This window comes from Colias croceus, chromosome 9, assembly GCF_905220415.1.
Source record: "Colias croceus chromosome 9, ilColCroc2.1".
Lineage (NCBI taxonomy): Eukaryota > Metazoa > Arthropoda > Insecta > Lepidoptera > Pieridae > Colias > Colias croceus.
The window spans coordinates 2,831,998-2,848,084 of NC_059545.1; the positions used below are offsets into that span (position 1 = coordinate 2,831,998).

General features: G+C 35.3%; 2 protein-coding genes across 6 annotated transcripts in view; one reads left to right on the plus strand and one right to left on the minus strand.

Moving 5' to 3' along the window:
* LOC123694220 (tyrosine-protein phosphatase Lar) overlaps positions 1-16,087 on the plus strand; it is a 323,834-nt gene that overhangs the window by 127,749 nt on the left and 179,998 nt on the right. The window lies entirely within an intron of this gene.
* Positions 3,649-5,529, minus strand: LOC123694222. Its single transcript, XM_045639597.1, has 2 exons — positions 5,142-5,529; positions 3,649-4,002 (listed from the first exon to the last, which is right to left on the minus strand). Exons 1-2 carry the CDS (start codon positions 5,482-5,484, stop codon positions 3,926-3,928), a joined length of 420 nt encoding a protein of 139 aa, XP_045495553.1. The 5' UTR covers positions 5,485-5,529; the 3' UTR covers positions 3,649-3,925.

A 16,087-nucleotide genomic window follows, 5' to 3' on the forward strand; every position in this document is an offset into this window, starting at 1 on the left:
TGGCTCGACTATAGTTATTGCAATAACCTGTCTTGTTTTTATGATTGACGTTTCATGTGAGCAAGAGCAGGACACAGCTATAGTAGAAAATGGTTCCATTGTTTAACTTTTTATTAGTAAGAGCTGTTTAACTAGCTATTTGCCTTAGTTAGTAGTAGATAAAGTTAAATGATATTACAATGATCATTAACTCTACCTGTTTCATCAAACAGTTGTAACATAGCTTTACTAATCGCGAACATAACATCAGTTTTATAAGCGAATTTAACAGCTGTAATGTGAACGAATCGTAAAGGGTGCCATATTAGAGTGCATTAGGGGATTGATACTTTATACAATGAGCTGGAAGAGCTAATGACGTCAGTAATACGGCATATAAACCGGCTGGATTGTGTTGTATGTTTTGGACTATGTGAAACGAGAATTATTAAGTAATGTTGAAAATGTGTATGTAAAAGTGAAGACATGTTATAAAATTGGGTAATAGTGTTGTTTTATAGTTATTATCCGTATTGCCTTGTTAATCACAGGATTATATAGGCATAATAGATTCGGCGTATTTTTTTTTATTCGATTTTTATTTGAATTGTTTAATACTAAAATTGTTATAGGTACATGATGTAAAGATAATACATATATTTTTTGTATACAAGATTGCTCAATTTAAAAGTTAATTTATTTAAACGTTAACAAACAAATCATATTTGGCAGTTCTTTATAGATTAATAACTTGCAATATTAATATAAAAATGTATGTATGTACGTGCTGAATCGTGAAATATTTCATAACTCACGGCGAGTTATATTATAGTTGCATCGTCATAAAAGTCGGGCAAGTTATTTCAGAATTTGGAAGTGGAAATTGTATCGCAAAGTATATTGCAACTTGTGTACGGGTAAGTTTATGGGAAGTCTTCAGTGAAACTGTAAGCAAAGATTTTCTTAGTTGATCATGAATATAGTAGCCGTATAGATTTCGCTCGTTTTGCGTTAATAGTCAATAATTGCTACTTAAAACAAAATTTAACGGTCTATTTACCTTTCTAGGATTATTTCTGCTGCAAAAAATAGTAATATTGATTTTCCTATGCTGAAATTAGTATAAGATGGGTTCAGTTGTCTTAACGTAAAAACTGAACATACCTACACAAGTACACATTTATATTACCTAATATAGATAGAGTTGTTGAACTCATCTTTATAATTGGTAACATGACGATATATTCAACAATGGTGTTATAATTAGACAAAAATGTTTATTTTTATTTATGACACTTTATTGTACAGTACCAGTAATAAAAACATAATTTAACGTGGATAACATGAATATAGTAAGTACACATAGGCGGTCTTATAGCTTAAAGCAATCTCTTCCAGGCAACCATAAAAATAAAGGACATGTACGATGCTAGTTAAACGCGAAGGCGCAATCATAGAGAGAGAAGGAAGAGAAATAAAATCAAGGATAAGTTAATTTCTCACTTAAAAATTAATGATACATTGTATGAAATATCTATTTACGTACACAATACAGTATATATCTTTGACTAATTGGCTGATCGAAGAACTAATTGACGGGCCGGTTGATTGACTGACTGGCTAATTGATTGACTGATTGATCAACATCGAGCAGAAACCGCTTATTTACAAATTTATTTATTTGTTTCGTAGGATTATCGAAGTTTATATTGCTTTGTATAGAGATCTTGTTTTGTGACAGGGATCTGTTTTGTGATACCGAAGTCGTTAAAATAATATATTAATCGTTGCATAATAAATTTAATGTTTTTGGCATATTTAAAAAAAAAATATTATATATTATTTTCAATAGATAATTTTAATCAAACCAAATTAGATTAAACTTTAAAATTATAATAGTAGAGGTCAATTTTGTATGGCTATTGATCGGTAATGCATGTTAATTTGGTATGCTTTATCAAATTAAGGCAGTGAATTTTAGAAAATGAGCCCCAATTAAATAGATTTGACCCCTTTTGTTCTGTAATATTACGTGTTATTATAATAATTGATAATAATCCATACTAATATTATAAATGCGAAAGTAACTCTGTATGTCTGTCTGTTACTCAATCACGCCTAAACTACTGAACCAATTTGCATGAAATTTGGTATGGAGATATTTTGATACCCGAGAAAGGACATAGGCTACCTTTTATTGCGAAATATGTACCACGGGCGAAGCCGGGGCGAACCACTAGTATGTAATAAAAGTGTATGTTAAAGTTTGTATAGTAACCATTGTTTTATCGATGTAAGTTGTTCTGGCCTTCAAGATATAAATCAATTATCTCTCAATTAAAATGGATCAATACAATTAATTGATAGGTACTAAAATAATTTATTCTGAATAGTTCAGTAATATAATCTATAGATTTGTATTCAGGTATCAGGTTCAATTGCGATTGTGTTAAATCGCAGACATAATAAATGTTAACAGCATGGCGCAGCCGTTTCATTACCGGCCTCATACAAACTTTGATAAACTCGCTGCTAAAAGCTTTCTCAATGATGAATAATTAAAACCTATTATTTGAAAGTCCAAAATTGGATTAATGAAATCCTTCTAAGGCCCTTCCCCGACAGCGACTTGGAACACCGGCGATTAATTTTAATTTTTAAAAATTTAATTATGATAGATGTCTGTCTGTGTGGGTGAAGAGATAATCGTAATTAGAAGAGATAATCGTTTTAATTAATGGTATTATAATTTTTTATCTCACTGTGCAAATAAAGATGCTAAAGCCCAATGTTATGTGAAAAAAAAATACACACGATTAGGTAGGTACCTATTCAAAATTATGTATTGTAAAAATTTATTTATTTATTTTATTTATAAATACTTTATTGCACTTAAAGATAACAAAACAAGAAGTACAAACACTTAAATATAACTTACACTAAGTACAATTGGCGGTCTTATCGCTTAGAGCGATTTCTTCCAGACAACCTTTTGTTTTTTTTTTTTAAACAGTCGCCTTCCAAATATCATAAAGTGGGCGGACGGTTCTTAACGAACTCTAATAATAGAAAATAATCCTCCGCACGTTATTTATGTGCTCTGAAAAACACGTGTCCGGCAACAAAGAATTTATTATAATACATATCTAATAACATTATTAGATAAGTATACCTGAAGAGGCTGGTTGCGGCTTTGGTGGCTTCGTCGCCGGTGAAATAAGAAGGCGTAATGGTAGTTCAAGGTTTATATTTGTGCTCGGCAATTTACATAAAGACAAGTCCAAACAAATTGTAATTATTAATGCGTGTGTTCGACTGTTCGCACGAGCCGCGCAGCTGAGAGTGCCGGTCGCTGGATAAGGCGCGCGGGGCGGGAGGGGCGATCGGCCGATGAGCCCACGCGAGCCTGTGTGTGTGTGTATAATTAATAATTTGCACACAAGGCGTCAACAATACCTATGATGCATATCTTTTAAGCCTTTACCTTTTAAGCGTGTAGTTGTAAATCTATAAATATAGCAACATAATATTGCCCTATTTTCGTGTATTACATCAGGTAAATGTCCAATATAATAATATTATTCGTGCCGGCGCAAGTGAAACAATCACATTGCCGGAACTCGGCTGAATCACGACGCAGAGTTCACACGACGTTCGCACGACGCGTCAACATGTTGCCGGCCCAGGAACGGAGTTCTGATCTTCGATGGGTAGGGGACACAGTCGGTTAAAGGCCCGTCGTTGTATCCCTGAAGAGGTGAGGACGTCAGCCACGCGGGTCACGCCGTCGGAGCCGGGGTGGAGGCGAGTCACTCGTCCCAGAAGCCACTGGTTGGGATGCAGTCGCTCATCTTTTACTACGACCATTTCTCCCAGTTTGAGCTGTCCTCCATCTTTGCGCCATTTCTGTCGTTTTTGAAGTTCTGTAATGTATTCTTTATGAAATCTATTCCAGAAATGGGTTTTCAGTTGCTGTGTTCTCATATATCGGGAAAGAGTGTGCACAGCAGTAGTTTCCTTGACCTGAGGAGTAGGCAGAAATGTTATTGTTCGTCCAATTAAAAAATGCGATGGTGTGAGAGCTGTAAGATCCGATGGATCTGAAGAAATAGGGGTGAGGGGTCTTGAGTTCAAGATCGCCTCAATCTGTACAAGAACCGTATTCATTTCTTCATAAGTTAAATTAGTACAACCTACTACTCGCTTCAAGTGGTGTTTAAATGATTTAACCGAACCCTCAGCTAATCCGTTAAAATGTGGACTATAAGCTGGTGAAAATCTAAAGTTAATTGACATGTTCGATGTTTGTGATTTAATAGTATCAGAATTCTGTTTAAGGAATTTAGATAATTCGTTACATGCGCCTACAAAATTTGTTCCATTATCAGAAAAAATGTTTGTTGGTTTGCCCCTACGAGCAATAAATCTATTTAATGCAGCTAAATATGACTCACTGCTCAGATCGGTCACAAGTTCTATGTGCACGGCCTTGACGGCTAAACACACAAATATGCAAAGATAAGATTTCATAGTTCTACTTCCTCTTCCCTTACGGTTCAGTATCATGACCGGCCCGGCGTAGTCAACAGCAGTGTTGGTGAACGGAAACTCAGCATGCAAGCGCTGTTCGGGAAGATTGCCCATGATTGGTTGTATAATCCTTCCCGAGAAACGACAACATTTAATACATCTTTGAACTGTTTTGCGAGCCAAGTTTCTGCCCCCAATAACCCAAAATTTGTGACGCAAGGTAGCCAAAAGCAACTGTGGACCAGCGTGCATAAGCCAAATGTGATATTGTCTGAATATGAGTTCTGCGAGGTGATGCTTTGATGAAAGCAATATGGGGTGTTTTGTGTCAAAATCATAAAAAGAGTTATTAAGTCTACCTCCCACTCGCATAAGTTCGTCAGCTTTGTTGTAGCGATCACAGAGTAGATCCCAAGCAATACTATAATTATCAGCTGAAAAATCTAGCGCTCGAATAATCAAAGCTGCACTATCTTTTAGAGATGCGCGTAGGTAATGAAATTTTGTAATTTCGTTAATTGATTCATCTGAGTGTATGAGTGAACTAAATGTGTCATGAAATTCAAGCCAGTCCTGATACCGACCCGAAAAGCTAGGTAAGTGGATAGTAGGAAGTTTAAGGTTTGGCCTACCTCCGTGCACAGAACTAGAACCTGAGACCGATAAGTCGACGTCCCTTGGGGCGCTGTCGCCGCTCCGCGCCAGCGCCTCCTTGGCAACCGCGAAAGTGCTAAAATACTTGCTCTCGAACTCCTCGCGTTCATCGTCTGAAGAATCACATAATTGTTCTATATTAGTTTGAATATTATCAAATTCGGTATAAAGTTCTTCGAATCTTGACAAACGAACACTAAGTTCACTTGCTTGAAGTCTAGATAATGATTTACACTCATCGAGAGGATCTAAAAACTTTTTAAAATTTGTTAATTTCTGTTTACATGTACCACGTTGTTTCTTTAAAGCTGAAATATCCATTTCGTATTTAATTTAATAGTTGACCTACTTACGATAGAAATATTAATTTACCTGAACTATTAGTTTAGCTAAAGCACACAACTCTGACACTAATCAATCACAAAAAACACAGAACAGTAAAATAATTATGAAATGAATAAACGAGAATACTTATATTTGTGAATATGAAGTGAGGGTGATTCGGTATAATAGGGATCGGTTACCGCCGCGTAACCACCTGAATGCAAGTCACGTTGCGCTGCGCGTGATTCACAATGGATCAACTGTAAGACGAAAGCAATAAATTATAATTAGTTTCTATTCATCTAAAATGAATTATGTTTTTAACAGTTAATGTACAGATGACACAATCTGAGAACTAGAAAATGATTTTATGAGATTTTATAGCAATAAAATGCTGCAATTAATGTTATAAATTAATGAGAAAGAAAAGAAATAATCTTTAGGTAATGTTTTTAATTTAATGTTATTTAAATGAGATTAACCGCAGTTAAATCTCGATGTAATTGGTAGATAATGATTTAATGAAGTTTCGGCATATATCAATGCACGAAACAAATAATAATAATTGGTAAGGCTTTTAGATACGCACTAAAGGCGAAAGTAAAAAGCAAAATGAGATATATTTAATGAGTTTAACCGGAACGGCTAAACAACTAAATGAGATTAACCGCAGTTAAATCTCGATGTAATTGGTAGATAATGATTTAATGAAGTTTCGGTATATATCAATGCACGAAACAAATAATAATTGGTAAGGCTTTTAGATACGCACTAAAGGCGAAAGTAAAAAGCAAAATGAGATATATTTAATGAGTTTCAATTGAAATGAATCGGAAAGATTCAATATTAAATTCCTAATGGAAAAAATTGGAACGAACTCACAATAACGCCACCTCCCCGGTTCTCACAAATTTCCCATTGAAGTAGGTGCGAGTTCGATGCTTCCAATGGTGACTCTCAGCTCCGCAGGTAGGTATGTCTTCACCGGCGAAACGGCTGCCACGTGCGCGATTCCTTCCTCTGTATAGGTGCTGATTTGATATCCGTCTCGTAAGTTCCAAAATGAAGAGGCTGGTTGCGGCTTTGGTGGCTTCGTCGCCGGTGAAATAAGAAGGCGTAATGGTAGTTCAAGGTTTATATTTGTGCTCGGCAATTTACATAAAGACAAGTCCAAACAAATTGTAATTATTAATGCGTGTGTTCGACTGTTCGCACGAGCCGCGCAGCTGAGAGTGCCGGTCGCTGGATAAGGCGCGCGGGGCGGGAGGGGCGATCGGCCGATGAGCCCACGCGAGCCTGTGTGTGTGTGTATAATTAATAATTTGCACACAAGGCGTCAACAATACCTATGATGCATATCTTTTAAGCCTTTACCTTTTAAGCGTGTAGTTGTAAATCTATAAATATAGCAACATAATATTGCCCTATTTTCGTGTATTACATCAGGTAAATGTCCAATATAATAATATTATTCGTGCCGGCGCAAGTGAAACAATCACATTGCCGGAACTCGGCTGAATCACGACGCAGAGCGAAATAATTAAATTCTCGTCAAGTTAAAAGATGACACGGAGTATCTCCCTAAGCCCGATTCGCAGTTTCTTTTAAACTTCATAACTTACATTTTAATTTAATTATGACGCTAATTTTCGCGTCGCGTCCGCGCTGACGTAAATTGAGCAAGTTTATTATTTATCGCGATATGTTCTAGTATCAGTGAATAATTAAGTCTGCGATGTGGTTTGCTTTGAACGTGTTTAGGTTAAGATTTAAAATGCGTATTTGGATGTAGAATCTATATATATAAAACTCAAAGGTGACTGATATAGTGATCTATCAACACACAGCCCAAACCACTGGACGGATCGGGCTGAAATTTGGCATGCAGGTAGATGTTAGGACGTAGGCATCCGCTAAGAAAGGATTTCCCGAAATTCTTGCGGGAACGGGGAAAAACGGGGATGCACGTACAAAGTCGTGGGCGGAAGCTAGTGTATAATAAATCTTGATAGTTATCATTGTATATTTTTCTTTGATTTTTGACATTTTACTTCACTAGCGTAGGTAACGCTAGGTAGGTATGTGCATAGTTACAAGTGAAGCCTTATATTTAACATAGCTATATTTATAATCGCTACATTGGTATATCGCACAAAACATACCTAAGGCATATACATATGGATATAAGAAACAGTCTTTTAATCTTTAAATAATATTATCCACTGTAGTAGTTTTGTCTCCGTTTCATTTTCATAAGCAAAACTTTACAACTATAGACAGAAAAAGAGAAACACGCCAAACTTGTGAAAAAGTCGAGCGCGCTGTCGCAACTCACTCCATTTTTTATCAGCACTGTTTTGTTTCCCACTAAGTGTATCTGAGTATTTGAGAGGCTGTGTAACTCGCAAATTTATGGCAGACCAAAGAGCACTAAATCTATATTTTTCCCTTTCATCCTTGGGTTTGATCTACGGGCTCTGTTCGGAACCGTTTGAATTCGAAATCGATGTTTAACTTCGGAACTTGTTGGAGTTAGTTTATGATTATGAATAATTGACCCCGTGGTTGTTTAATCATCATATTGGCCGAGTTATTTTTGGACGACTGAGCTTTGAAGCGTTTTGTTATTACTGTTGGTAAATTTATCATTTATATATTTACCTTTTTGGTTAGTTGGATTTTGATGCACGTGGAAAATTCGCTGTATTTGTATGACGCATAAAAAGGCTTTTTTATATATTTACGTAACAAAATACTTCTGAAAGCTCACTAGTTCTTAGGACAATTGTTATATGATGTAAGTTAAAAATGGAAGGAATAATAGTAATTTATCTTAGAGCTCTTTTGTAAATAAATATCCTACGTATGATTGTATATTTTGTACGTATGTGTACATATCATCCCTGCGGATATTATTGTAACTTTACATATTAAATACACACTTGTATAATGCATTTATTTGAAGCGATTTTCGAGTAACAAAAAATGAAGATGAAAGACCGATAAATATTAATCTTTCGTTGAATTAAAATAACGTCGAGTTTCGAAGTACAATCAGTATAATAAGAGATCAATATACAGTGTGAACAGCGTGCTCTTGGCGTGCTCTATTTAACATTAAGATCTTCATCAGTATCAGCAAGTCTTCGAGGTTTTATTTCATAAAATAATGATGTAGGTCATGTTTTTTTTGCCAATTTATTATTTATGACACTGTTGTGGTGCCGCGGCCGTGTCGAGAATGTGGCGGCCTTTTTTAATTATTGAAAGGCGTGTGTTTAAACGATTTTTGTGTTATGTTTTTGTAAGCGTATATTTTTAATGTAGGTACATGATTTTTTAGCAAAATGTTGGTTTTGGGAATGAGTATGTTGTATTTGAAATGGATAAAGGATTTTTAATGTAGATCGTTTTTATTTTAGGAAAATCTAAAAATATTGACCACTCATTTTAATCTTAATGATGCATATAAAATGTTTAAATGACTCAAAATGAACGTATGATAGTAGTGAAAGACGAAAGAAATTTAACACTATTTATATAGTGTTAAATTAACAGTAAAACCAACGTTGAAAGGTTCAGAAAGGAATTAATACTTTTATTACTCCTAATTGCTATTTAAACTGCATATTAAGACTGCACGCTAACGTGTATCTAAAGCTTAATGACATAAGATATATTTTGGCGTGCGCAATTGCGTCGCCCCGAAACTCGCAAGCTTTCCAAATGCCCTCCAGCAGTTGAACTATTCCAGAGCAAATTAGAAGTTAGCTGTGCTAAACGCCGCATCATAAGTCCGTGCAACGCAAACAGAAAGAGACCGTATTAAAAGTTTACAAGTTTCGATAGTTTACTGCGATGCGATTTGGAAACGAAAATAGAGTAAGAACTCTTTGTTAGTCTCAGCTTTGGTACATAAAATATTCATCGAATCCTATTCTCTATTTCCGTTAAGTTCCTAGAAAGGAACTGATCATGGGATATCTACTTAGCATGTTGTAAATAAAAAACATTATGTCTAAATTAATTATAGAAAATAAGTTTTTTAGTTACATGTAGTTACGTTTTTAATAGCTGAATTAAATATAAAAGTAATTAGTATTTTCTAGGGTTTGATTTTACGCGAGTATTATACATTTAGAAATTAAAGACTTTTTAACGGATTTTAAACGCGATTTAATCATTATATTATTTTCCCGACGTTTCGAACACTTTACAGCGAGCGTGGTCACGGGGAGACTGAGATGTTGTACGTCTTGACGGTCATTCAAAAATTGTTATTTGTAAACTACCTCCACCTATTCCTCCGTAGTTGGTATGTGGAGTATTTTTCCGGATGTTGGCAGTATTGGCTGATCGTGTCTTCTAGTCTTTTGGTACGTTTGACATGGGATTTTAAATACCTGATTTTAAATACCTAATAATTTAAAATCCCATGTCAAACGTACCAAAAGACTAGAAGACACGATCAGCCAATACTGCCAACATCCGGAAAAATACTCCACATACCAACTACGGAGGAATAGGTGGAGGTAGTTTACAAATAACAATTTTTGAATGACCGTCAAGACGTACAACATCTCAGTCTCCCCGTGACCACGCTCGCTGTAAAGTGTTCGAAACGTCGGGAAAATAATATAATGATTAAATCGCGTTTAAAATCCGTTAAAAAGTCTTTAATTTCTAAAAGTAATTAATCATTAATTATTTAATTATTAATGTATTTTATTGAACTTTTAAAAGTGAAGTACTTATAGGACAATAATTTTTAAAGATAGTCACCGAATCTCCAGACGAAAGTTACTGCAATATTTAACTCGATATATAAGCGTTAATATAAAGTACACGCAATAATCTCGTTGTCACAACGCCAATACGGACATGTCGGATAATACGGCATTACGTTTTATTTGGGCGAGTTATCGGTACGCGCTAAAGCATAGGTTGAGAGGCTACATTCTGGCTCCGAGCCACATCTGCTTATCCGACAACCATAATAATAAGCATTCGGCAGGCCACTCCACTCTTTATAATTCGGTACGCGAAATGCAGACGATATTTTACGTTTTTAACAATGTTTTGACGGTTACTAGACGGTACGATATTTTAAAACGGCTCTCGCTGTTGCCGGAACGCTTTATATTGATTTGATTATGGAAGTTTTTTTACGTTTTGAGTTTCAGTTTCGGTGATATAATAGTGTATCTTATGTAGGTACAAAACAAACACTATATACAGTTAATTTTTTATCATCACTAAAATTACAAAAATACAGAAACTAATTAAGAAATTAATTTAGTAAAAACCTCGAAAGCAATACGTAGAAATGTACCTACCTACCACCTACACATTTGTAATATAACAAAAACACGATTACATAGAATCAGCATGACGCGGTACATTCCGGCAAAAAGGTGGCGACAAAAAGCGCACTTAATTCAATTATAGCTTAGTTTGTTTACCGATATCGGAATGTATGGGTTTTGTTGTACATTGTACGGGATACGATCGTTAATTCTAGTCACTACTAATTGCTTTTTCGAGCGTTTTGCCCGTGGAAAAACGCGCTACATTTGCAATCTAATTTCTGTTACAAATCGATGTTTTATATGCCTCTAGTTTATAGGTGGAGCTTATAAAATATGAGCGTGCGTTTTGATTCAATATAGAAATGTTCATGTACTATAGGAAACGCTACTTGTAAGAAATTCTTGACCGAGTTCGGGAAATTATAATAAGATTTCATGGAATATGTGATTAAAATTTTCTCAGCAAGTTGGGTCAATGAGAAATTCATATTGATTTTATTATTAGAAATCACTATCATGATAAGAATCTCTGGCATATTTTTTTCTAAAGTAATTTATGAGATGATTCAATTCACGTTTATGATGTAGATACTTTCTAAAACTCCATACTGAAACTTTTTGTTTACCGAAAACTGTGCAGAACTATACGCGAACGTTTAGTTTGTTGGGTTTGGCCGACGTTCGTGTTAATATACTTTGTCCCGTATGAAATTTTGCAATGAAACACTGGCTCGTAGCAAGCTCATAAAGCGGCGAGTATATTAGAAACGAGTCCACTAAGTTAACGTTATCAAATCGTATCTGGGTTGCTCGTTTATTTCATTCTCACCCGAGATGGTATCGCGGGCGATAATGTCAAATGCAACTACATGCGAACATAAAATTCAAAACACACCGCCGGAATGGTACTGCACTTTATAAAATTTCCAGACTAGACTCGTATAATGTCTCCCGGTGGATATACTGCTGAAATTTAGTGAGATTTATAAAGAATATACGTACTCTGGACGGCTTCCAGCCGGTAGTTTGGTCGCTTTGTTTGATTAGATAAAATACGTGGTATTAAGATTTACGGACTGGCTAACGGTCTTATGAATTGCTTATTATATTTAAGTTTTAAAGTGTGTACAAATGTAAGAAAGTGTTCAAATTTGGTGAGTTATTTTCAGATTTTTTTTTTTTTAATTATTGGAAACTTAGACTTTGCACAAGTATATTTTCACAAAGAAATCCGGGTCATATCTTCGACTAATCTCCCTAGTAACTTATATGGACTTGATCATTTCTAGGAAAGATTGGCGCACAGAGGCTCATCCAATAAGATCGCATCGTTATCACGTCAAGTGCTATAGTAGCCAATCAAGTACCACTCATGAGAATTATCGTATCAAAGGAGATGCTAAGTGCAGATTGAAATCGCACACGTATTTGTGAGCGACAGTTGCGGCCAGATAGAAGCGGTTTATGATTTATTTTAGACTAGCTTTCCGCCCGCAGCTTTGCCCGCTTTGTCTCTAACCTAATAAATTATATACTAAAACCCTCCTCGACAATCACTCTATATTTAAAAAAAGAACGCATCAAAATCTGTTGCATAGTTTTGAAGATTTAAGTATACACAGGGTCATAGGGACAGAGAAAGCGACTTTGTAGTGATATGATACGTTTGTTTTCATTGGAATACGTGTTGATTTTAATGTGAATTGTTTTATTTCGATCCCTGTTTTGCGATGAACCTGTAGGTACAATTGTTCCGTGTTTTTTTTTTGTGTTAGGACTTAGGCTACTATTCGTTTGATGGTGTTTTTGGTATGCGCTTTGAAGCGTTTAAATTTAAATGTTATAGAGTTTTTTGTAACACATTCCTATAGAACTTGTCAATTATAAAAGTGTTATTAGATTTCTTTTTAGTTTTTTGTTACAATGTTATTTATTTTAAATGTTCTTAACATTTATTAACTAAAGGAATAGGAAATAAACTTTTAAATCTTATTATTAATGTAGCAGCCAGCTTTCTATTGTCGTTCCAAAGTAAATGACACAAAGTTACAAGGCACCGGCCATTCACGACAAAGTTGGGGATCTTACAGCCACTAGTCACATTTTCCAGCAATTTAGCTGAAGAAAGTAACAAAAAGCTACCGTCATTTTTCGCAGACGTCTATTTGAATGCCAAAACATTATGAGATGTTGTGTTGGACCGATGCCCATTGTTTAATCTGGGCTAATACCATAGTATAAAGAGAGAAGTAGGCCAACTCCCGGCGTTTAGGAGCGCACGATGCTTAAACTCGCGATGCGCGGGCTTGTCACTTGTCAAATTGATATTTTAGATAATTTTATAAACAAAGACCGCTCACAGCAATGGCGCGGCCCGCACGATACCGGTACCAGAGTGGGAACCGAGCGGCGTTGTGTGCGTTCGTACGTTCGTACGTTGGATCGGGGAGCGTGGCGCTCCGCGTACATACAAATGATGTAGGTACCTTTGTTCGAAGATAACTTACTTCTATCTTTATACTATGCTAATACGCCCTGCCCGAGGAGCGAGACGAACTTTTAACGGTTAATCGGCGAAGTTGTGAACATAGGTTGGTGATATCAACGTATGTTAGTGGTATAAATAGGAATGTTTGAAACTTGTATTTTGTTTATGCCTACCGTGCGGTTTTTTATTGCTTTGTGTGTATTTTGTGACTTTTTCGCTGATTGTTTTAAATGTAATAATTTTTTTAACAACTAATCAAGAGATACAGGTGCTTTGCGTACAACTATTTCTACGAGAAATTCGTAATTTTTAATATTATTAGTCTCACATATACATAATACATTCGCAATTTATAAACTTTTCAACACAATAAACCGTGGGTTATATCCTCTAGCTATAATGTATTTAATTTGTAAATCCTTAAATATTTATTACAGCCAGGGCACCGGCTTTCAGCAACAAATTGAACACAAACAAAAACAGCTAAATACATCACAATTCGAAACGTATCACGTTCCGTGTTTTTTATGTGTTCTGTAATTTTTTTACTCAATTATGAAATAAACGCGCCAAACAATTTTCCGCGTATCTGTGACTTCATAAGGGTTCAGGGTGTATTTGATATGGAAGGGTAAACAGAGCCGGGCGCGGATAAACACCGAGGAATTGTACCTTTTTCGTATTCACGTACGATGGGCACGTACGGACGAGTCGAAATTAAAATAAAACAATGCCGAAAATATTCCGCTTTATATGGTTAATTAATTGTGATTTAACATTGCATTGGTAGTGAGTTAACAGTTTTGCGGTTCAAAGATAGCATTTTAATGAGTCAAAATATTTTAAAGTTATTTTTAACCAACTGCTAACAAAGGAGGGTTATGATTTTCGATATCTATGAGCCAAGGCGGCTTCTTGTATTTTTCTGTAGCAATAGATTCCTCATAAAAAAATAATTAAGAGATAAATTAATATGATAAATTTTTACAGCCTGGGTTTTTTATTTAGTAATGTATCTGTTATTATTTGTAAAGATATGTTTAGGGTTTTTAATAACATCATTAAGCTGCATTCGCGCTTCATTTCCGACGGTAAACAGAGCAATAATTCAAGAAGTCGGTATGCGCGATATAATTTCAAGCACCATTAGACAAAATATTATTATCTCCCCACGACCCAAACAAGTATAATTATGTGTTAGAATTGCGTAAGTTGGTCTCGTAACGTTCCCCGCTCGTATTAGAAATATTGTTCTTGAAAACATTATAATACCTTAAGCTTTGTTTTTGTCCACGTACGTAGCTGGTTAAACTTTGATCTGCCGCAGGATTGAAGGCAACGAAATGAGTTTTAATAAGTTTTCAAAGTAGACTGAAGAGAGGTCTGCTTTTGAACGTGATGTTGATACTAATAAAGTATATTTTAAGATGACATTTGCAAATATTATGTATTTTCGTAGATATTTAAAATATATACCTAGTATAGCTTTCCGCCCGCGGCTTCGCCCGCCTTATCTAAAACCTAATAAGTTATATACTAAAACCTTCCTCTTGAATCACTCTATCTGTTAAAAAAAACCGTATCAAAATCCTTTGCGCAGTTTTAAAGATTTAAGCATACAAAGGGTCATAGGGACAGAGAAAGCGACTTTGTTTTATATTATGTAGTGATTAAATAATAACTGTGTGTCCGACTTTTTGGTTGATTTTTTTTTGGTAGATTAAAAATTTATTTTCATACGACAATTATCTGTTTCACGGACCATCGACTCAAATTAAGAAACGACAAGTCTGACAGGCGAGGGGCTAATTATAAATGCCGCCATTAAAATCGTTTTCGTGTTCCTCGTGGCCCCTGTGACCTAAACTATTATACGGAATAACAATAATTCCGATTGCCGTCCATTTATCATCCCTCTGTATAAACAATGTCTACCCAGTAATAGTAATTGTTATCCAAGAATAGCGGGGAACCTTGAAACTGGCGCAATATTCATAATTAAAGAGCCCGCAAAGCTCTCAGGAATCACTCGTTTAGTTGTTTGCATATGAATACAGTTTCATTAAAATAACAAAGATCATGTTATCCGCAGACCCACTCAATTAATCGTGTTTGCTGATTAGCATTTTACTATTGAATGGCTTAACTAGTTGGAGGATTTGTTGGGGAAATTGTTTGTTGTGCTTGTAATGGGGGTTTTTATTTGTTTATTGTGTTTTATGCTGTTTTATTCTTGTTGTACATATATGGTTATAGTGCAGTGTTAATGCAGACTGCTATAAATCTATTTTGTTTAAAAATGCTTTCATAAAAATATATTACATTTCTTCATAGAAATGTCACACGTACAATTACGAGTACAAGAGTAGGGTTTGAAGAAAAACCTTAGTTACCCAAATATCTCAATTTCACCAAGAGTCGGTAGAGACTAGAACCACTTTTGCACGTTCGAGCCACAAACAGACGTCGTGTATAATTTTGTCACTGTGTCATTAATGAAGAAAATTATCATGTTCATAGATACAAATCCGGTAATTCAATCAGGCTTTCTGTCCGTGCACACCATCCATCATTCAGCAACAATTGATTTCAATCCGACCAACGGATTCTTTACCGCTTTAAAATCCAAATAAAATTAATCACAATCCAGTGAGTTGTTCTCGTTCAATTCTTGCACGGATATTGAATTTTCATGCAGATTGTTCCTGCAACATTTTTATTTATTGGACATTTTAACTTCTCTTGACAGGAAATTATACTTGGACTCATTCGATTTGCGCTAACGAGGCGGCAGCTTTACGTT

Bases quoted from the DNA above. Each gene is read 5' to 3' on its own strand.
- LOC123694222 (XM_045639597.1), bottom strand. From the start codon at position 5,484: ATGGATATTTCAGCTTTAAAGAAACAACGTGGTACATGTAAACAGAAA. The intron at 4,003-5,141 runs GTAGGCCAAACC...CCTACTCCTCAG, and splicing joins TTCTAGTTCTGTGCACGGAG to GTCAAGGAAACTACTGCTGT.